The sequence below is a fragment of the Nicotiana tabacum genome, chromosome 7, assembly GCF_000715075.1.
Source record: "Nicotiana tabacum cultivar K326 chromosome 7, ASM71507v2, whole genome shotgun sequence".
In the NCBI taxonomy this organism is placed as follows: domain Eukaryota; kingdom Viridiplantae; phylum Streptophyta; class Magnoliopsida; order Solanales; family Solanaceae; genus Nicotiana; species Nicotiana tabacum.
In genome coordinates, this window is record NC_134086.1 from 130,284,692 (window position 1) to 130,307,709 (window position 23,018).

Below are 23,018 nucleotides of genomic sequence, written 5' to 3' on the forward strand. Positions count from 1 at the left end.
TTCACTCAGTTAAGGCAGCCGAGGAATTTAGCATCGAAGTACATAGCACAAAAGAATCGAAAAGCAAAAGCATATCGGAGCCAGCATTATCAAAGCGTTCCAGTTTTCACCAAATAATGAGAACTCTCTCATCGAACCAATCTGGATATCACTCTGGTTATCTTTTGGTCCCATGACAGTAGTGGAAGTAGAATTTTCACTATAGGAATTCAAAAAATAAATTAAATAAACACGCAAAAAATTAATCTTATATATACATTATACCTTCCACCTGCCTAGCTCTGCCCCTGCACTGGAGGATGTATTGCCGTGCCATACCAGTTGTAACCCGATATCATTCATTACCACCATATCTAAAACAAGGTTCAAAACAGTGCTGTATTTTTCTTATCTAGGCTAATTTCTGTCTGCAGCTAATCGATCTCTATTTAGTTTCGAAATTGATTGGAACAAATGTCCATTATAGTATTTTTCTTATATATCTTTCCCCTTTTCATTCTGAAATCCCAAGAATTGTCAAGCTGTGACTAAAACAATCTCGAAAATATTTATGCTTCTGAAGAGGAAAAAAAAAAAAGAATTTCCTAGTTTATAACCGACAAACAGAACAGGCTATATAGGTAGGAATAAGAGGTTATTGCTAAAAAGGGAGAATGATTACTATAGTTTTAAATATTATACGTAATTCATAATTCATCACGACGATATCATTTTCTTGCTAATAGAACTGGGATACAACACAGAGAATGAAGGCAACGAGCCTAATTCCCTCTAACCACGTACGATAATACATTAATGGAGACAATATTAAGCAATAACCTTAATTAAGCACACAACATACCAAACACACGGAAAGAAAGATGAAAATATAAGCAACTAATTATATATATGCGCATTGAAGATAGTACTTTAGTAGAAGTCGCCACAAAAGAGTCCCATTTCTTGTAGCGAAAGATGAAAATTCTTAGCTTATGGGCATCGGAAATCCCAGGGACGATTCTTTCCACAGTTGTTGAACAGCAAGCTTAGGGCGTCAAGAGGGAGAATACTGGTGCTGTTTGATTTAATGGCATCGCAAAGGCAATAAGCCAAATCAGCACCAACAATGCCTTGAATGAGAGAGCAACATTGAGTCTTAGCTTGACTTCCCAAATTAAGGTGCACCAAATCACTTAAGAAGTCAGCACACACTTCGTATTTGGATGAATCTGTAGGACATTTACCTGTAACTGTTGGGTAATAAGTAATGGAACTAACCATTGTGAAAAACAGAATATTTAAAGTGAGAAAAAGGGCAATGGAGGAGGATGCAACAACTAATTTATCCATTTCCAGACTTAATAGCACTGATCTCAATACTTTTGATATGGTCAAGTGAGAACTTTGCTTTGCTTATATAAGGAGAATAATTATTAAGAACTGAAATACCTTAACGACCATTCTTTGTTTGAAAATTGAATGTTAGGGAAAACATTTCTATCAAGAATTGCCAAGATCTTTGTACTACCGGAAACTTATTTTGATCAAAGCTCTACTGAACGAGGGAAACATGCATATCAATCATAACCTTTATTCTTTTTCTGTTTTACACCCTTTTGGCAAAGTTACTTTCGGGGGTTTGATTTCTCTCAGAACAGAAACCACAGTATCGATTGTAGAGTCCTGTTAATCTCATACTCTCTCGTTTTTGTCTATGAGTTTGGGCTTCTAATTGTTGCCTAAAGGATTTGGTTTGCCAAATCTGTATATTGTTAAAGGAAAATTAATACTACATCAACTATGCTCTTTCGTCTTTTTGAGCTTAAGATAATCCTTTGAATTAGTGTAATGATGTAGGCCCTTAACCGTCGTGCACGAATCTTAATCCCCAATTACAAAAAATGATAATAAAAATTTAAAAAAGGATTAGGAAACAAATACAATCTATTATGTACTAGTTGGGATCGGTTTAATGCCAATCGTTAAGATATTTGGTTAATTCCTTCTTTTTTTCATCATTTGGTTAATTCCTTCTTCGGAACAAATTAATAAGTGTTCATTATTTTTTTATAATTATTTTATGTTCATTCGTTGATCCTTTACTGTTGGACAAAATTGGGTTCATGTTTGAGTTAAGGAAAGAAACCGACTAGTTTCGAACAAAAGATTGAAATGAAATGAATAGTGAGTGGGCCTGCTTTCTTGGGGTTTGCTTCTTTTACAAGGCCTAATGGCATTAATGGGCCAATGTGAAATGCAGCAATAGCCACTTTTAAGTCTACTATTGAAAATATATTTATAATTTATAACGTATTTGAAGATTAATCAATTCATTCATTTGAAATTGTATGCTAACCTTTAAATGTACATTATAAACGATGGATATATTTTAAACAACATGCTTAAAAGTGACTACCTGGTGAATGGTCGATTATGAACACAGGTGGCTATTCGAGTGAAGCATCAGGGGTCCAATTGTAAACATTGTACGGGGTCGCTCTCATTTAACCTATACCAATATTTTTAAAATTATTTAACTTATACCCTAATTTTTACAACTTCAGGCGTCTCCTTGTTCCTACTACCTGTGCGTTCCTTTTCTTCCTCCTTTCTTTGTTAGTCTCTTAGAACATCTTGTTTTTAATAATTTGATACTTCGCTTCATCATTTATATTTGTGCAGATGCTTACATCACAATGCTTGGGGTGAACTGCTTTTCTCTATGCTTTTCACGTTTATTGTTTCCAAAATTTATGATTTAGATACTGTTGGCAATCTGATTATTTTATAGTAGTAATACACTATGAAAGAATAAGGTGATTATTTATCAAGTATGTTAGAAAACTTTTTCAAAAACTTCAGCTTATATAGTGCTGGAGTTTCTACAAATGAACTAAATAACTTCAGCATCTTCTGCTAAAGTTTTTGAAAAAGCTTTATGACAAAACTAATATATCCAGGACAAAAAAACTTCAGCTTATTTAGTGCTAAATTTTTTACAAATGAACTAAATAACTTCAGCATCTTCTGCTGAAGTTTTTGAAAAAGCTTTACGACAAAACTAATGAATCCAGGGCAAAAAAACTTGCTGAAGTTTTTACAAATGTATTAAATAACTTCAGCATCTTCTGCTGAAGTTTTTGAAAAAGCTTTATGACAAAACTAATGAATTCAGGACAAAAAAAACTTCAACTTATTTAGTGCTGAAGATTTTACAAATGAACTAAATAATGCTGAAGTTTTTGAAAAAGCTTTACGACAAAACTAATGAATCCAGGACAAAACTTTAACTAAAATATACTGAAGTTCAGCAAATACAGAAAAAAACTTCAGTTAGTAGAACGCTTAAGTTCAACAATTACAAACAACTTCAGGCCCGTCTACTAGAATGCTGAAATTTGTGTGATTGCCTTTGCTACTTCAGGCTCGTATACTTGAAGTTTACGCGAAAAGTGGGTACACTTAGTAATTTTTTTTGCAAAACGGATATAGCTTAAAACGTGACCCAAAAAACGGGTATAGATGCAAATCCACGGTCCAATTGGAGCTAACAACTCCAGCCAAACAATAAGAAAGGAAAAAAAAAATAAAGAAGGAAAATTAACTGATTATTTCTATTTATTTATTCATATCAAGAATGTACTGATATTTTTAATATCCTTATCGGTTTCTTCTTTCACTTTGGATGCCATTTTACTTCGTTTCTTTTCTCTTTTTCTCTCTTTGGCATTCCTTAATGGAATGACTTGGCAAATTTAATTTGAAACTAATAAAGTAAGAATACTTGATTCAAATGATTCCGGAACCCTTCCTCCAAGTCAATTGAACTCCTAACCTTGCATGCTCACTAATAATTAGTAGAAAGTCACTAAGTTGGTCTGTTTTAAAAAATGCAAAAGAAAAGATATAAGAACATAAATTAGATATAGCCGGATCGGATGACTTATACACTCACCCGAATTTTTTATTTTACTTTTTATATTAATTGGCGACTCCAAATTTAAAACATCATCTTCCCTTTACCTTCTGTTTTGTTTTATTTCAAGATCCAAAAAACATTTTGTATATGGTTAAAACAGGGCCCACCCAATTTTACTTATAAACCGAGACCAGGGGGATGCATTAAGAATCAACCCCATCGCATATCAGACTGAGGCATGAAGATAAAGTACCGAGCTCTGGACTCGAGGTACTTGTCAAGACCGAGATCAGTAATGATCGAGGTCGAACAGGATAGACATCGAGCGAGACCGAAGATAGCATAATAACGGAAAGGCGAGATATCCGTGACTGATCGAGAATTGCGGCGGAAATCTCGGAACAGATCAAATCAAGGACGATTATTTAGCTAATCGTGGGATTTTCTTCTATAATTAGAATTATAGCGTTAATAGGATTTCCTCTACTATATAAAGAGGGTCTTAACCATTTGTAATGATATGATATTGACGCATATCAAAGCAATACAATACTCATTTTCTCTCATACTCTCTTGTTTATCAGTTTATTTCATAATTATGCTCTCACCCACTCAGTTCGAGGGCGACCTAGCTCGAGGACTAAATTGCATTTCAATACTGGTTTGCTTTACTTTGTTGTTTACTTCTACTATTAATCATCGTATTTATCAATTGGTGCTAGGTGAAATTACGTATCCTTAAAACCACTTATAAGTTTATTTGTTATCCGATTTTATGGGTAAACATTTTGGCGCTCACCGTGGGGCTAAGGATAATAGTGATTGCCTGGTATTAATTCTCATAACACACATTGCTTTACGCTTCTCGTAAGTGTCTTTTGTTTTTAGGATCAACATGTCAAACTTTCAAGTAGCACCCACGCACACAGACAACAACCTTGGTCTTCATGCGAGAACGAAAACATAGCCGCCCCGGAAAATGGAGTACCTCCAGCCAACCTCGATATCGGATCCTACTGATGTTCAACCGACGACCGGGCCTAGTGGTGCTTGCGGCTTTTCCTAATTCGGCTTGGATTGAAAATACTAGACTTGAAAGGAAAACAAACTGTCCAGCCTTTCAAGCCCTACTAAGTAAATGGGGATGCATTGTTGACTGCTTTAACCCCACTTCTGCTCAACATCGATCCTATCACATACTTCCTCAAGCAACGGAATACTCAATGCCCAAGTAGTTACACGTTGTTGATTTCAGACTCCTCCGATAGAGCCAACAACCATTCAGTGAATTGTCTTGTGTTACTAAGTTTCAAGACGTTCACTGAATCCTTCATGATGTTTTGGCGGCAGGTACTAGGGCTCGCGCTAGGCACTCACCTTTTGTGGATAAGCCGTAATGTATCTTGCTGGTAATGGATTGATTCTTGAATCTTGTTTGGATTAGGCAGGTAAGTGTTAAGAGGATCTTGTTGGCTTTCATTAGGTATACATAGGTACATATAGGACTTTCTTGCAATACATAGTGGTTGGCTTCGAATCACATGAAGCCCGTACTTGCATTCCTGTTAGCACTACAAAAAGCTCCGGTCTTAACGCCCCTACTACTGCTATGCAGCCTTTCCTCGGGTTCGTAGAGTCGGGTTTCCTATTTACCCACAACGGAGGAGCCGCCCCCACCAGGCAGGCGACCACGGGTCATAACGCACGCCGCCAGCCATAGACCCAGTCGATATTAGCTCCCATATTGCCATTAATGGAAATTTGGGTGTCGACCCTGAAAATAGCATCCGCAAAGACGCTCGAGCAGCCAATCAGAACGCACAAAGCGGTGAAGAAGGCGGAATTAGCCTTCGAATGATATTCGAGATGTTGCAGACTCAACAAGCTGCAATATAAGCACAACTCCAAAATCAGAATCGTGCACTAAGCAATATCGAGCTCGAGCCATCACTAGAAGTTGTTCACAGAGCCGAATCGGTGCCAAAGAGATCAAATGAAGTAGAATCAGAAACTAGTCCCGTTATCATAAAAATGCTCGAGGAACTAGCAAAGCGGATCGAGACAAGGGAAAAAAATATCGAGAAAAATGATAAGAAGGTGAAGAATTATAACTCCAGGGTTGACCAAATCCCGGGGACACCACCGGTATTGAAAGGACTTGATTCCAAAAAGTTTGTCCAAAAGCCTTTCCCCCCAAGTGCGGCTCCGAAGCCAATCCCGAAGAAGTTCTGTATGCCCGAGATTCTGAAGTATAACGGAACGATAGATCCAAACGAATACGTCACCTCTTATACATGCGCCATTAAGGGAAATGACTTGGAAGATGATGAGATCAAATCCGTGTTGCTGAAGAAATTCGGAGAAACTCTATCAAAGGGTGCTATGATATGGTATCATAATTTGCCAACTAACTCTATTGATTTATTTGCTATGCTTGAAGATTCCTTTATAAAGGTGTACGCTGGATCCATTAAGGTTGCAACTAGAAAGTCGGACCTATTCAAGGTAAGGCAAAAAGACAAAGAGATGCTCAGAGAATTCGTATCTCGATTTCAAATGGAACAGATGGATTTGCCACTGGTCACCGACGATTGGGCAGTTCAAGCCTTCATTCAAGGTCTCAACAAATGGAGTTCTACAGTTTCTCAACAATGCTGGTCTGATGTACATAATCGATATCAGTCGATAATTAGGGTCAAAGACGATCAAATGGGGGCTCCAATTGGTTTGATTTATCCCAATAGGCCCGTGGACAGAGTTAAAAGGGACATCGATTGGGAACCACGATCGAATAGAGACCGATATCAACTATATGGGAAACATCGGAGAAATAGCAGGTCGGGACACAACCCCATTCGGAATGATAGAAGGAATGATCGGAGACAAAGCTCCCGAGGGCTCATGAGCAAAAGTGGTTTCGATATGGATGACGGGTCCAAAGAAGCACCTCGACTTTCAGAATATAACTTCAGCGTAGATGCTTCCGCCATAGTATCGGCCATTGGGCGTATCAAAGATACCATGTGGCCTCGACCTCTACAGACCGATCTGGCCCAGATAAACCCAAATCAAATATGCAAGTACCATGATACCCATGGACATAAAACAGAATATTGCAGACAACTAAGGGATGAAGTAGCCCGGTTGTTCAACAAGGGGCACCTTCGAGAATTCTTAAGTGATCGGGCCAAGAACCACTTCAAAATTATAGATTCAAACAGGCAAAACGAGCAAGAAGAGCCGCAGCACGTGATTCAGATGATCATTGGAGGGGTCGATATTCCTTAAGGACCGGTATATAAACGCACCAAGGTTACGATCACAAGAGAAAAATGGACTCGGGACAACTTACCGGAAGAGACTTTGTCTTTCAATGATGAGGATGCAGAAGGGGTCGAACAATCTCACAATGACGCACTGGTAATATCTATCCTTATGAATAAAATTCAAGTTAAACGCATCTTGATTGTTCCAGGTAGCTCGGCCAATATTAGATGATCAAGGGTCGTAGAGCAACTCGGCCTACAAGATCAAATTGTGCCCGCAACTTGAGTACTTAACGACTTCAACATGGTAAGTGAAACCATCAAAGGGGAAATTATTTTACCAGTAAATGTTGCCGGGACCATCCAAGAAATAATGTTCCATGTGATCGAGGGTGACATGAGGTACAACGCATTGCTTGGAAGGCCTTGGATCCATAACATGAGGGCAGTACCCTCAACACTTTATCAAGTTCTGAAGTTCCCAACATCGGAAGGAGTCAAAATAGTGTACGGTGAACAACCAGCCGCCAAAGAAATATTTGCAATCGACGAAGTGATACCAATATTGATGCTTTTATCATCAAAGAGATCGGAGTTGAAAGGAAAGCAGGAAGTCAAATAGCAACCACAATCACCAACCTCGGCCCGATTAGAGAACCAGGAAACTTTCGAGGATGATGAATATTATGATACCTCGAACCTTCATGATCCCCAATGATTCTAACGCAATGAAGCCGACGGTTGAAGAGCTGGAACAAATCATACTGATCGAGCATTTGCCCGATCGAAAGGTATACTTGGGCAAGGGGTTAACTCCCGAGCTCAGGAAAAAACTTATTCAATTCCTTTTAGATAACATAGATTGTTTTGCTTGGTCCCATCTCGATATGACAGGGATCTCACTAGAGATTATCACCCATCGACTAAGCTTGGACCCGAAGTTCCGTCCAGTAAAGCAAAATAGAAGACCCCAGTCCAAGGTTAAGCATACATTCATCAAGGATGAGGTAATCAAATTTCTCAAAATATGGTCCATTCGGGAAGTAAAATATCCCGAATGGCTAGCAAACATAGTGGTAGTCCCTAAGAAGGGAAATAAACTTAGAATGTGCATAGACAATAACGACTTGAACAAGGCCTGCCCTAAGGATTCTTTTCCTTTGACGAACATCGATCGCATGATCGATGCCATGGCTGGCCACGAGATTCTCAGTTTTGTCGATGTCTACTCCGGGTACAATCAAATACAAATGAACTCGGAGGACCAGGAAATGTAACGACCCGACCGGTCGTTTTGAGCTCTAACGCGTCGTTCAGTAGTTGGAAGTCATGAACAACTTCATTTCAGGTATATTGACTTCTACGTATGGTCAGAGTTGAATTTCGGGAAATTCGGAGTCAAATTGGAAAGAAACTTTTCATTGCGGCAACCTTAAGTTGAAGAAAAAGGCTAAGATTGGAATTTTGAGTAAACAACCTCGGAATTGAGATCTAAAAGTTCCAGCATATTCGTATGATGATTTCGGACTTGGGCGTATATCCGGATTTGGTTTTGGATAACCCGTGAGCGTTTCGGCGTATATTGTGGAAGTTAGTATTTTAGAAGAATTTCATAAATTTGGGTTGGAAGGCATTTCAGAGTTATAGATGTCCGTTTGGAATTCTGAGTCTGGGAATAGCTCCGTATGGTGATTCTGGAGTTGAGAGTGCGATCAGAAGTGAATTTGGATGTCCAGAGGTCATTTTGAAGTCATTTGGCTAAATATAGAAATTTGAAGGTTTTTGAGAAAATTCGACCGGAAGTGGAAATTTTGATATCGGGGTCGGAATGCGATTCTGAAAGTTGGTGCAAGTCTATAATGTCTAATGTGACTTGTGTGCAAAATTTGAAGTCATTCGGACTAGTTTTGGTAAGGTTTGAGACACTTAGTCTCTTTTGAGGAAGCTTAAGTTGGAAAAGTAAACCGGATATTAACTTATGTGTTAGAGGGCTCGAAATGCAAATTTTATGATTCGGATAGCTTCCTTAGGTGATTTGGGACTTAGGAGTGTGTCCGGAATATTTTTGTGATGACCAGTGTAGAATTAAGCTTGAATTGGCAAAGTTAGTACTTTGGCGAATTCCGGTTGATTGGTGAGATTTTGATCCGAGGGTCGGAATGGAATTCCGAGAGTTTCTGTAGCTTCATTATGTCATTTTGGACTTGTCTGCAAAATTTGAGGTCATTCGGACGTGGTTTGGTTGGGTTTTTGATCAAAAATGAAATTTGGAAGTTCTTGAGATTCATAGGCTTGAATCCGATGATGATTTGATGTTTTGATGTTATTTTGGGTGTTCCGAAGGTTGGGACAAGTTTGAATGATATTGTGGGACATGTTGATATAATTGGTTAAGGTCCCAAGGAACTCGGGTGGATTTCGGAAGGTTAACGGAATGGAATTCGGACCCAAAAAGAAAAGAAAAAGCTGCTGCAATTTCTGCTGCTAAGCTGTCTTTGGACAGCAAATGTGTAGTCGTGGAGCGTACTTCGGAGACCTATATCTTTTGATCTACAAGGAATTTTGAGATGATTCAAAAACGAAAGTTGTAGCCCTTCGTGTCTAGTTTCCAGAAAGATAAGGAAATAGTAATTTGGACATCTGTAGAGAAAGTTATGATCGATTGAAGATGACTGGTGGAGCAGTTTCTCCAGAATTTTCTCATTTCATGGAGCCGACTCTAGAAGCTCATATCTCAGGATATATAAAGTGTTATATGGTGTACAATCTATCAAATTAAAGATCTTCGAGTCTAGTTTCTAAATCTTCAAACCGTTTGTAATTTGGATATTTATACAAGACGTTATGGGTGTTTAAACAGAAGGTGTCCGACAAGGGAAAATTTTAATAGGATGTACAACTTGTATAGCACAAGTGCAAGGTACAACTCGATGAAGCACGAGCAGATTCTTTAAACACGGATTTGACTTATTTCTTTCATTTCTTTCATTTGGCTTGGATGATTTTGGAGAGAATTTCAATGGGGATTTTATCAAGCATCAAAGGTGAGTTGTTTCTACTTTTTTCAAGTTAAATACAAGATTATATGTGAATTAGAACATAAAAATCAGTAGAAAAGTGGGGTTTTAGGGCTTGTGCTTTTGAGATTTTCTAGGGTCGATTTGAAGGGTCAAACGAGCCCCGATTTTTGTGTTCTTTATATGTACGGACTAGTGAGAGGTCGAAGAACATCTTGGTATAAATTTTTTTGAGTTTTGAGACGTGGGCCCGAGACTCGGGTTTTGTCAAATTCGTGAATTTTGATATTTTTCGATTGCTTTCGATTGAGTATTGTCCCTTTAGCATAATGTGACATATTCGTTGTGATTTTGGGCAGATCGACGCACGTGGAGGCCAATTCGAGGGGCAAAGGCGTCGCGAGCTAAAGAAGTAGCGGGTTTGAGGTGAGTAATTGATGTAAATGATGTCCTGAGGGTTTGAAACCCCGGAATTTCACATCGTAATGCTATATTGAGGTGACTTGCACGCCGGATAACGGGCGTGGGGTAGAGCACCATTGGGGATTGTGACTTAGTCCGTCCCGAGAGATGTTTTTACCGTGTTTTCTACTTGGATTAATTGTTACATTTGAGCTTCTTGCCAATTATTTGAATCCTTCAGGGATTGACATCACTATTTTTGCATACATGCATATCATTTGATCTCAGTCCAAGGTTTTAAATACTGTTTTGCAAACTCAGCCATCTTTCTAAGATTTGAAAACTTAAATGATATTTCTAAATGATATTTCGGGCTGAGAACTACTGTTTTACAAATGCCCAAGGGGCTTATTATGATTTTTAGACTGAGCATGGATCGGGCTGCGCGCCGCAGTAGTGATTTGAAACAGTGGTAACAATGACACTTTATGATGTGACTTGAAGTAGTGGTAACAATGGCACTGTGTGATATAAATTGGTCAGGTAACAATGACTGACCATGACTTGATTGATGCCACGAGATGACTTGTTATTGCGCTTGGGCTGTAGGAGCTCCTACAGAGTCTGTACACACCCCCAGTGAGCGCCGTTGACGATAAATAAATTTCGAGGGCTGATACTGTTCTGAGATACTGAACCCGGACTTATTATTTTGATACTGAGCTCGAGGGGCAGATTTCTAGTTACTATTTTGATACTGAGCCCGAGGGCAGATTTCTACTTGTTGTTTTGATATTGAGCCCGAGAGGCAGATTTCTACTCGTCATTTTACTACCAAATTATCTTTTTTTACTGGTTTAAAAGAAATTTCACATGATGTTTCACTGAATTGTTATTTTAAATGATTTCACTGCTTCTGTATAGAGTGTTGTGTGCCTTAACGTGTTTTCTTACCTTCAGTTATTATTTATATTTATTACTCACTGGGTCGGAGTACTCACATTACTCCCTGCACCATGTGTGTAGGTACAGGTATTCCCGAGGCATAGAGCGAGTTTTCTGTTGTTCAGTTTTCATCGGACTTATCGAGGTAGCTGTATGGCGTTCGCAAACCCGTTTTCTCCTTTATCTTCTATTATTTATGATATCTTCAGACTTTGTTCCTAATTCCATACTTTGTAGAATTTTAGTAAACTCTGTAGTAGCTCATGACTTGTGACACCCCGGTTAGGGGTGAGTTGGGTTGGATTTTCGTATTTTATCTATACTTTCCGCTATTGGATATTATTAAACCATGTTTATACTATAATTATGTTAATTAATTATCTTAAAAGGATGGATTGGGTTGAATAGCTGGCCTTGTCTTCATGAGAGGCGCCATCACGACCAGGTTCGGAAATTGGGTCGTGACAGGAAAAGACTTCGTTTATCACTAAATACGGCACCTATTGCTATAACGTAATGTCGTTCGGACTAAAAATTGCTGGTGCAACTTATCAACACCTAGTAAATCGAATGTTCGAAGAACAAATAGGGAAATCTATAGAAGTTTATATTAATGACATGCTAGTTAAGTCCCCGCGAGTAGAGGACCATTTGAAACATTTGTAGGAGACTTTCGATATACTAAGGAGGTACAACATGAACTCAACCCAGAAAAGTGTGCATTTGGGGTCGTCTCGAGCAAGTTTCTCATCTTCATGGTGTCCAATCGGGGGATCGAGATCAACCCCGACAAAATCAAAGCTATCGAGGATATCAAAGTCGTAGATAATGTGAAGGCTATGTAGAGGCTGACATGGCGCATAGCCGCCCTGGGCGATTCATCTCAAGGTCCTCAGATAGAAGTCACCGATTCTTCTCACTACTTAAGAAGAAGAGCAATTTTGCATGGACCCCGGAATTCCAACAAGCCTTAGAAGAACTAAAATGATACCTGCCAAGCCCTCCACTGCTTCACAACCCGAAAGCAGACGAGCAACACTACTTATACTTGGCGGTCTCAGAGATAGCGGTAAGTGGGGTCCTAGTCCGAGAAGAACATAGGTACACAATTCCCTGTTTACTATGTTAGTCGGACCTTAGGCGAGGTCGAAACTAGGTATCCTCACTTAGAAAAATTAGCGCTTGCTTTAATAAGCACCTCTAGGAAATTAAAACTGTATTTCCAATGTCACCCAATATGTGTTGTAACTACCTATCCCCTTCGAAATGTTTTGCATAAACCCGAACTTTCGGGTCGATTGGCCAAATGGGCCGTAGAACTAAGTGGGTACGATATTGAGTATCAACCCCGAATAGCCATCAAGTCTCAAATCTTGGCAGACTTCATGGCTGACTTCACACTAGCCTCGTACCCGAGGTCGAAAAGTAATTATTATCAAAATTGGGTACATTATTGGGGGTATGGACCCTCTTTACAGATGGTGCTTCGAACGTGAAAGGGTCCGAACTGGGCATCATTTTGAAGCCACCCATGGGTAACATAATTAGACAATCTATCAAACTTCAAAGTTAACTAACAATGAGGCTAAGTATGAGGCCATGATTGCAGATCTCAAGCTAGCTAAAAGTTTGAAGCAGAGGTCATCGAGGCCAAATGTGATTCCCTACTTTTGGTAAACCAAGTCAACAGAACTTTTGAAATCCGAGAAGACCAAATATAGAGATACTTGGACAAACTACAGGTAACTTTACATCGATTTTAAGAATGGACCTTACAACACATACCTCGGGAACAGAACAGTGAGGTCGATGCCCTTGCAAACATGGGATCATCATTGAGGATGACAAACTCAACTCAGGGACTGTCGTACAACTCTCGAGATCGGTAATCGAAGAAGGTCATGCCAAAATAAACTCTATGAGTTTGACCTGGGATTGGAGGAACAAGTATATTGAATACCTAAAGAATGAGAAACTCCCAACAGATCTAAAAGAGTCGAGGACTCTACACACCAAGGCAGCATGGTTCACTTTGGCCAAGGGTGGAACTTTATTTAGGAGGACGTTCGATGGGCCACTGGCGATCTGTTTGGGACCAGGAGACACCGACTACGTCCTACAGGAAATTCACGAAGGCACTTGTGGGAACCACACCGGTGCTGAATCACCGGTTCACAAAATCATCAGAGCAAGGTACTACTGGGCTGATATGGAAAAAGATACGAAAGAGTTCGTTCGAAAATGTGATAAATGTCAAAGGTATGCACTGATGATTCACCGGCCCGAGGAGCAGCTCCATTCGGTCTTATCCCCATGACCATTCATGAAATGGGAAATGGACATCGTCGACCCTTTACCATCGGCCCCATGTAAAGCTTAATTTTTTTTATTTATGACTGACTATTTTTCTAAGTGGGCTGAAGCACAGGTTTTCGAGAAAGTCAGAGAAAAAGAAGTCATACATTTCATTTGGGACCATATTATATGCGGCTTCGGGATGCCTTCCAAGATCGTGTGTGACAACAGAAAGCAATTCATCGGCAGCAAAGTAACTAAATTTCTCGAGGATCACAAGATCAAAAAGGATTCTGTCGATGCCATACCATCCCGGCAGGAACGGACAAGCCGAATCAATCAACAAAACCATAATTCAAAATCTTAAGAAAAGATTAAGCGACGCTAAGGGAAAATGGAGAGAAATATTGCCCAAGGTTCTTTGGGCGTACCACATGACATCGAAATACAGTATGGGGGCAACACCATTCTCTTTGGTCTATGGTGCTGAAGCTCTTATCTCGGTCGAGGTCGGGAAACCTAGCCTCAGGTTTCGATATGTGACAGAAGAATCAAATAACGAGGCTATAAGCACGAGCCTAGAATTGTTGGATGAAAGACGCGAGGCCGCCCTCATTCGATTGGCCACACAAAACAGCGGATCTAAAGGTACTACAACTGAAGAACCAATCTTCGACACTTTAAAATAGGGGACTTGGTGCTAAGAAAAGTCACCCTCAACACTCGAAACCTGAATGAAGGAAAACGGGATCCAAACTGGGAGGGACCATATCATGTCCTTGATATTATCGGAAAGGGATCATACAAGCTCCACACGATGAATGATGAGCAACTACCAAACAATTGGAACATATCACTCCTAAAGCGATACTACTACTAAGGTACGACCTTATCCATTTTTATTTGCATTTTAAGCTAACCAATTGCAGGTGTTCGATTAGGAACGATGATGGATCCTACAATACGAATTCTTTAGGTCTGAAAGCACGCATTGCACTTTTTCCCTAGGACTGATTTTGTCCCAATTGGGTTTTTCTGTGAGGTTTTAACGAGGTAACCATTGATCGTGCTAACTTAGAACAATTCAACAGTATCCGAGGCTTCTTTATAATCAACCTTAAATACTGGGGGTCATTGCCCTCGAATGTCAACTTTGTTGCAAGGAAATAACTTCGTAACAGCGGGGTCTCGATAGGTAAATTTTGTAAGGGCCAAACAGTCAAATGAACTATGCCCATATAGGTTACTCGAGCCCTAACATCAAACATGTACGCATGTATAATCATCTATTGAAAGAAGTATTTTCCCTTGCCGATAACTCATGCCTTAGAAATTTTTTTCTACTTTACAATTTTATACTCTTGATCTATTGTGTAAACAAGCTTAAGGGCCGATCATAAAGGAACCCCACACTCGGGGACTGCCGTCCTAAAAACAAATGAGATCGAATAATAAAAACTTCGAGACCATAAGACCTTAAAAGGCGACCCTCGATTTTAACAGGCCACAGCCACCCAACTCGGGGACTGACACTTTAGGAAAGCTCGAAGTGAAATGGGAAAATAAGCCAAGGACAAGTCCCAAATAAAAAGGCTACGGCCAAATTAATACGGTTCGGAGACGTCCCAATTTCGTAATAAAACATGCCTTCAAATATTATCAAAAACCGGTTAAAAAGGCTAGCCTTGGAAAAATCACAAAGCGCTTCGATAATATCAAGCCTCGAGAACCCTAAAGGGTGAAAATTGTTCGAATTCTTGAACAATTACTTATTTCATGCTAAGGCATAACAAATTTTGTATAACTAACAATAAACTTTTTAAGCCGAAAAGGGGAAAAAGCTAGTCTTTTTTTACAAAGGCCACATCGGCCTAATACAAAAGCATAAGGGAAATCTTTTGTGTTGAGTTTGAGGAATCATCTTCACTCAATAAAAATCTAAGGGTTACCTTACTTCGAGTTTGAGCAAGTACTCACTCAACACTAGTTCAGTTTCGGTCCAAATTACCTAAACCTCGAACCTATGAATGCAATTTCATAAGGCATAAATAAAATAAAGTAAAGACAAGACAGAAAGGGAAAAAAAGATCTTTTATATATCAAAAATAATTTACAGGGGCGACATGGCCCGATCCGAACTCTTTACAAAGGCTGAAACAGCCTTAAAAGAAACAATACTAATCCTAAAGGCCTAGTCTTCTTCTGGAGCAGCTTCTTCGCCCTTAAAGTCTTCTCCACCAGATCCGCTCACATCCTCGGAATCCTCATGGGGAAATGCTAACTTTCGAGCCTTTGCTTCCTCAGCGTTGGCGATCTCGAGTTCAGTAGATATGTCGAAACTCTAAGAAAGAACTCCCTCGAGAGCCTCCTTTCGGGCCTGCCACTTCGAATGATCTGCCCTTGGCCTGATCGAGGGTGGCTTCAGCATCGACTTTGTATTGAGCCGCAATAGCTTAGGCCTTAGTATTGGCCGTGGCCACTTCAGATCTGGCAACCTCGAGCTCCTTGGCCAAGTTAGCCAAATTGGACTCGAGCTCCTCGACCGTCTTTGCCTGGATCGAGGTATTGTCCCTTGCATATCAAAGCTGTGACTTGGCAGAATCCAGCTCTACTTGAACGATCTCCTTTTGTGCAGCCAAAATATACATACACCCCTTGAACTGTTCGACTTTGGATCGCACTTTATCTATTTTCTCTTGAAGGCATTTGATCTGTTCGAGCCTCTATCGAACCTGTAGAATGGGATTGTTAGTTGTTATCTCTGACTCGTCCTCACTATCATGAAGAACTCGGAATACTTGCTCAGCTATTTCTTCATGCACATTTCGAGCCTCCACCAGGTCTACCTGAAGCCTCTCACTAAGAAGTGTATAAGTATTGCATTTCTCAGTGAGACCCTAGACTTCGACCTTGCGTTCCTCTCGGATTCGGAGAAAGACTTCATACTACAGTATCGAAGCCTACGAGAAAGGAAGAAAGTGTTAGAAATATATATAATTCAAAGTCATACAAAGATAGCAGCCCTTGAACTTAATCGATTCAGAGCATACTGGGCCTCGTTGAACAAACACGCAACGTCCACGACGTCTATTTTTGCTTGATCCTCTTCGGTACCAAGCATCGAAGATAGATCTCCATCCCTACGGGAGAAGAAGAAAATGTGAGTATCTTCCGGGATCGAGATGATAAGAGGCCACTTACGATCGGGGTCAACACTGGGGGCCGGGTATTGGTTGGTCAGTGTATATCTCGAGGAAGCTTCATTCAAGCTCTTCCTTGGTATGTCCAAATCACCCAAACCGGTGATATGTTCCACATCAGCGAAATAGCCATAGAAAAAATATTCCCCTCTGTGGTCCCCCTATTTGTGACAAGACTCTGCAGCCTAAGCGTCACGTGTTATCAAATCCGGAACTGGAGAGAACGAGGAGGAGTCCTCGATCACTATTGCCCCAGATGGGTCTTTAGAGGCATCATCTTCATTCCGGGAAGTCTCGAGCTCGGTTTCTACACCAGCCTCGACTACCTCCTCTGTGGCCTCCCCATCTTGAGATGAGGCATCTTCAACTCTTTCCAGCTCGGGCTCATCAGATCGGTGTAAAGCAGCTATGGCTCCTTCCTGTTCAATGGTTCTTTGAACCTCGATGCCATCTTTCACCTGAGGCACCAACCTGGAGTCTTCTTCTTCTTCTTCTTCTTCTTCTTCTTCGTCTTCATCTTCGGTATCATCCAATAGTCTGTGAGGGGATTCCATAATTACGTGGATAACATTCCCATTAGGCTTACGGGGCCTTCTGGTCGGCCTTTACTTTTCTGGGCTTGAGGAACTCGGAGCCTCTTTTCTTTTCTTCTCTTTGCCCTGCTTCGGGGCAGACAGGTAAAGGAGTGCCTCTTCTTCAGGAGAGGGGGGATCATTGGCACGTCCTTCCCAAGTCATACAACATGAAAGAGATGAGTAAGTACAATAACAAAGCCCGACTGAAAACCTTTCCAAGGAAGAAATTTACCATGGTTACGGGCCTCCCATCGGCCCTTTGACAACTCCATCCAAGCTCACACGGAATAAGTTTTATGTGACACCTATCCCTCGACCCATTGCCTCAGGTTGGGGATCACTTATGGCACAACGGCCATGACTGCAACACAAAAACTTAGATGAGGGGAAGACAAGAAGTAAAACGGCAAAAATGAATATTCAAAGGCAGAATGGTACTTACGTTTCATGTTCCACTTTTCAGGGAACGACATGTCTTCGGTAGGAATTAAATCTGAAGTCTTTATTCGGACAAATCTGCCCATCCAACCCCAGTCTCGAGTTTCGTCTATACTCGAGAATGGGCGTATGGTGGCTCGACGGTGGAGCTTGATCATGCCTACACGATAAAGTCGGGGGGTGTAGAGGCGCATGAGGTGATCGAGGGTAAAAGGGTGCCCCTCGATTTTGCTTACAAAGAATCGAAGGAGGATCATGATCCTCCAAAATGATGGGTGGATTTGGCCCAGAGTGATATCTTACCTCTTGCAAAGGCAATGATGATAGGGTCTAAAGGACTTATTGTGAAGGGGTAGGTATAGACACTTAGATACCCCCTCCTTGTAAGTTGTGATGGATTCTTCGGGGATAGGCACTACTACATCCTTGTCTATCCAGTTGCACTCATATTTCACCTTCTCGAGAAAACGTTCAGTGATCGTACACATATACCTCGACATTGATTCATATCAACCCAGTGTCGGGGGTATATTCTCCACCTTGAAATCGACAGTAGTGGCACACTTTGTTGGAATGAAGTCCGCAAGGGGATGTTCAGCCGTGGTGGCGGTCCCGGTGGACTGAAATGAAACGGTGGTTTCTTTATAGGGGACAATTTTAGAGGTATTAGCCATTTTTGATAATGAGGAAGAACATGGGTTAGGATATATGACGTTTTAAGAAGAGGCTAGCAATGAAACTTGAAGGTTTGCAGAAGAAGAACATGAAGAATGCAAAGAGCTTAGAAGATTATAGCAGAAAAGATTAAAGTAAGGTTTGAAAGAATGGAAAAGAGGCCTATTTATGGGTTTCACAGCGACGGTTCAAAGTTGCTAATGGCCGACCGGTAACTGACGCGCCTTAAATGCCTGGTAAATTGAACTGATGGGATGTTTCGGTCGCCTCTACCGCTTATGCCACAATGCTTACGTAATGATAAACCAAGGCCTGGTTCGTAAATTCAATTTGTTTCTTATCATTACATTCCAAAAAACGAGGGGACTATCTGTATACGGTTAAAATCGGGCCCACCCAATTTTCTTGATTAATCGAGACCGGGGGATGGATCAAGGATCAACCCCATAGCATATCAGAACGATGCATGAGGATAAGATATCGAGCTCGGGACTCGAGATACTTATCGAGATCGAGATCAGTAATGATCGAGGTCAAATGGGATAGACATCGAGCGATACCGAAGATAGCTTAATAATGGAAAGGCGATATATCCGTGACTGGTCAAGAATCGCGGCGGAAATCTCGGAACAGATCAAATCAAGGACGGTTATTTAGCTAATCGTGGGATTTTCTTCTATAATTAGAATTATATCGTAAATAGGATTTTCTCTACTATATAAAGAGGGTCTTAACCATTTGTAATGATTTGACATTGACGCATATTAAAGCAATACAATACTCTTTTTCCCTCATACTCTTTTGTTCATCAGTTTATTTCATAATTATACTCTCACCCATTCAGTTCGAGGGCGACCTAGCTCGAGGGATGAATTGCATTTCAATGCCGGTTTGCCTTACTTTGTTGTTTACTTCTACTATTAATCATCGTATTTATCAACTGGTGTTAAGTAAAATTATGTATCTTTAAAACCACTTATAAGTTTAATTGTTATCCAATTTTAAGGGAAAACACATTTTCTTGGCATACACCTTTTTTTACTATTTAGTTGTCTTAGAGAGCGCGTGCAACTATGTATTTAAGCTGCTACCTTTTCATTCACGACTTGTCATTCCCATAATATATCAAGAGGAATCCAAATTTCCCAGTACTTGTAGACCCTATTAGCCCGGTGATAAAACTGGAAGATTCGAAGGAGTAGGTCGAAAAATTAATCTCGTACGTGAAAGTGAAAGTTGATAGTGGGTGTGGGTCGCAACCCCATCAGACAATCAATTTGGATTATCGACAAGGCTATAACAATTGAGGCAAACATGTCCATTTCCTAGTTATGAGTATATTGTTCATGTATTTGCACCTTTTATTCATCATTAGCGATTTCGGTGTCTTGCCGACGTTCATGTTCTCCATCTAACTACTTCCCCTTTTCTTTTTCTTTTTTCTTTTTTTTGATTTCTCAAAATAGTACATAATAACTTTATATAAATTAAGATAGTAATACTTTCTTTTTAACAGAATTGAAAAAAGTGCTTACCTAACACTTGTTTACGAAATACTTCAAAGGTTTTTTTTAAGCTTTGTACTTTTATCCAAACAAGTAATTATTTATTTATAAAACAAACTTCAAACACTTAAAAAATGCTTTTTTTCCCGCTAAGGCTCTAAAACCTTTGAACCTAAATATCTATGATCACCTCCATCCTCACCATCTTTTAGTAGACAAGTTCGACTGATACACCAGTCTAGCTCGGAATGGGTATAAACATCCTCTTTAGGTGTAGCAAATGGGCGGGTCGAGTCGGATATAAGACGAGTCAAAAATGAGTAACGAAAAAATAGATAAATTATTTGATCCGATCCATATTTAATAGAGATAAAAAGCGGGTTAACCAGCGAATAATATAGGTAACCGTATTATTCATGACTTCTTGAATATGATAACTTTTTGGAGAATTCCTAGTCTCGCAAACTTAAAGAGCCCCCAATTTGAGATTTTACAAACGTAAAAATTAAACCCGTTAGTTATACATTGGTTATCCTGTATACAGTCGAGATCATAACCCTCCGATTTATAGGCTTGGGGCACCGTCCTGAGCCCGAAGTCCGGTCGAGATCAAGTTCAAGTTCAAAGGACCAGGCCCGAGTTTGAAGGCGAAGCACGATGCTTACCGAGGTCAAGTGTGTTCGACCCCGAAATAGTACCATTGGGGATTTGTACTAGGACAAGTTAGATTCCTGCCACGTCCCCAAAGTCATGGCGCAAATCCCGGAATATGATTGTACTATTCCGTACTAGGCGGTTAGACAGTTGTACCAAGAATATTCCTTACTGTAAATGGAAATATTCCTTATTTTGGGCTCCCCTATTATATAAAGGGAATCCCAATCATTTGTAAGAGCATTATGATCATCACTGAGCAAAGAATATACTCTCTACTTTTTTACTGTTCATTAGCATTATCTTTTAGCTCCATTGTTCTTACTTTATTTTGATTACTTAACTGTTCTTACTACCCTAAGCTACCTGGAGGTCACCGCCTCGAGGTCACCACTGTCAAGTATTATTGGTTTGATTCACTTCTATCTTTCATTTCTACTTCACATTTCTTGATTATTAATTGGTATTGACCTAAATCGCATATCTTTAAAACCATTAATCAAGTTTAACTGTTACTCGGATTTTCGAGGTAAACAGTTTGGCACCCACCGTGAGGCTAAAGATAATAGTGATTATTTCTTTACTGATTTTCGTTACACACGTTATCTTTTCACTTTTTCTTGTCAAGATTTTTTGATTCTCAGGCTTAAACATGTCTAGCACACAGAACGCACCTATTCATGACAACGAAGGTCTTGGAGAAAACATCTACATAGGAGTCGGTGTACCATCGATAAACTCAGGGAAAGTGCCAAATGCGAAACCTGTTGATGTTAGTTCACACATTGCTTTGAATTCAGATCTAGGCATGGACCCCGAAGGAGATGTACGCAGGGAAGCCCAAGCCGGAGGCCAAAAAACACAAGGCATGGAAGAAGGAAGAGTCAGACTCCAAGTGATATTCAAGATGCTGCAAGCCCAGCAAGTCGCCATCACTCAACTTCAGAGTCAAAATAGAACTCCAAACACAGCCGAACCAGCGAACACTCGGCGTGCTGAACCAGCGCCTGAAAGTCCCGATGAAAGCGGCTCGGGGACTGACCCCACGATTATGAAAATGCTCGAGGAACTAGCCAGAAGGATCAAGTCCGGAGAAAAAAAAATTGAAGAAAATAATAAGAAGGTGGAAACGTATAACTCCCGGGTAGACCAGATACCAGGGGCATCTCCAGTTTTGAAAGGTTTAGACGCCAAAAAGTTCATACAAAAACTATTCCCCCCCCCAAGCACGTCTCCAATGCCCTTTCCCAAGAAGTTTTGCATGCCCGATATACCAAAATATAATGGGGAAATCGACCCTAACAAGCACATAACTTCATACACTTGTGGGATTAATGGAAATAACTTGAATGACGAGGAAATCGAGTCGGTGTTGTTAAAGAAATTCGGGGAAACACTATCAAAGGGAGCCATGATTTGGTATCATAAATTAGCTCCTAACTCTATTGACTCATTTGCTATGCTAGTAGATGTCTTTGTGAAAGCGCACACCGGGGCCATAAAGGTGGCCACGAGAAAATCGGACGTCTTCAAAATAAAGCAAAGGAATGACGAGATGCTAAGGGAGTTCGTGTCCCAATTTCAGATGGAAAGAATGGAACTACCATCGGTATCTGATGACTGGGAAGTACATGCCTTTATGAAGGGTCTAAACAAAAGGAGCTCGATTGCCTCTCGACAATTGAAATGGAACTTGATCGAATATCTAGCTGTGACATGGTCGGATGTGCACAATCGTCTTCAGTACAAGATCAGGGTCGAGGACGACCAGCTGGGAGCTCCCTCAGGTTTAGTTCATCCTAGCAAATTCACAGCCAAGCCCCCGAGGTACAGAGACCAGGAATTGAGATTCTACAAAGAACGGTACCAGCCATATGCCAAACGAAGAAACAACGTCCCTAGCCGTGACCCCTCTCGGAACGATCGAAGAAATGATCGAGGTCAAATTTCTCAGGGACTCATGAGTAAGAGCGGGTTCAATAAACATACCGACCCCACAGAGGCTCCTCGATTATTAGAATACAATTTCAGCATAGATGCGTTGGGGATTGTCTTAGCTATTCGGAGAATCAAAGACACCAAGTGGCCAAGCCAATACAGACCGATCCTTCTCAAAGGAACCTGAATTTGATGTGCATATACCATGGC

The 23,018-nt window shown here is 40.3% G+C and overlaps 1 protein-coding gene across 1 annotated transcript; it reads right to left on the reverse strand.

The window, feature by feature from the left end:
- Positions 1–969: 969 nt before the first annotated feature.
- On the reverse strand, positions 970–1,329 carry LOC142162292 (14 kDa proline-rich protein DC2.15-like). Its single transcript, XM_075218628.1, has one exon. The coding sequence runs from the start codon at positions 1,327–1,329 to the stop codon at positions 970–972; it is 360 nt and encodes a 119-aa protein (XP_075074729.1).
- Positions 1,330–23,018: the final 21,689 nt, after the last annotated feature.

Excerpts from the sequence above, each read along its gene's own strand:
- LOC142162292 (XM_075218628.1), bottom strand. The coding sequence starts at position 1,329 with ATGGATAAATTAGTTGTTGCATCCTCCTCCATTGCCCTTTTTCTCACT.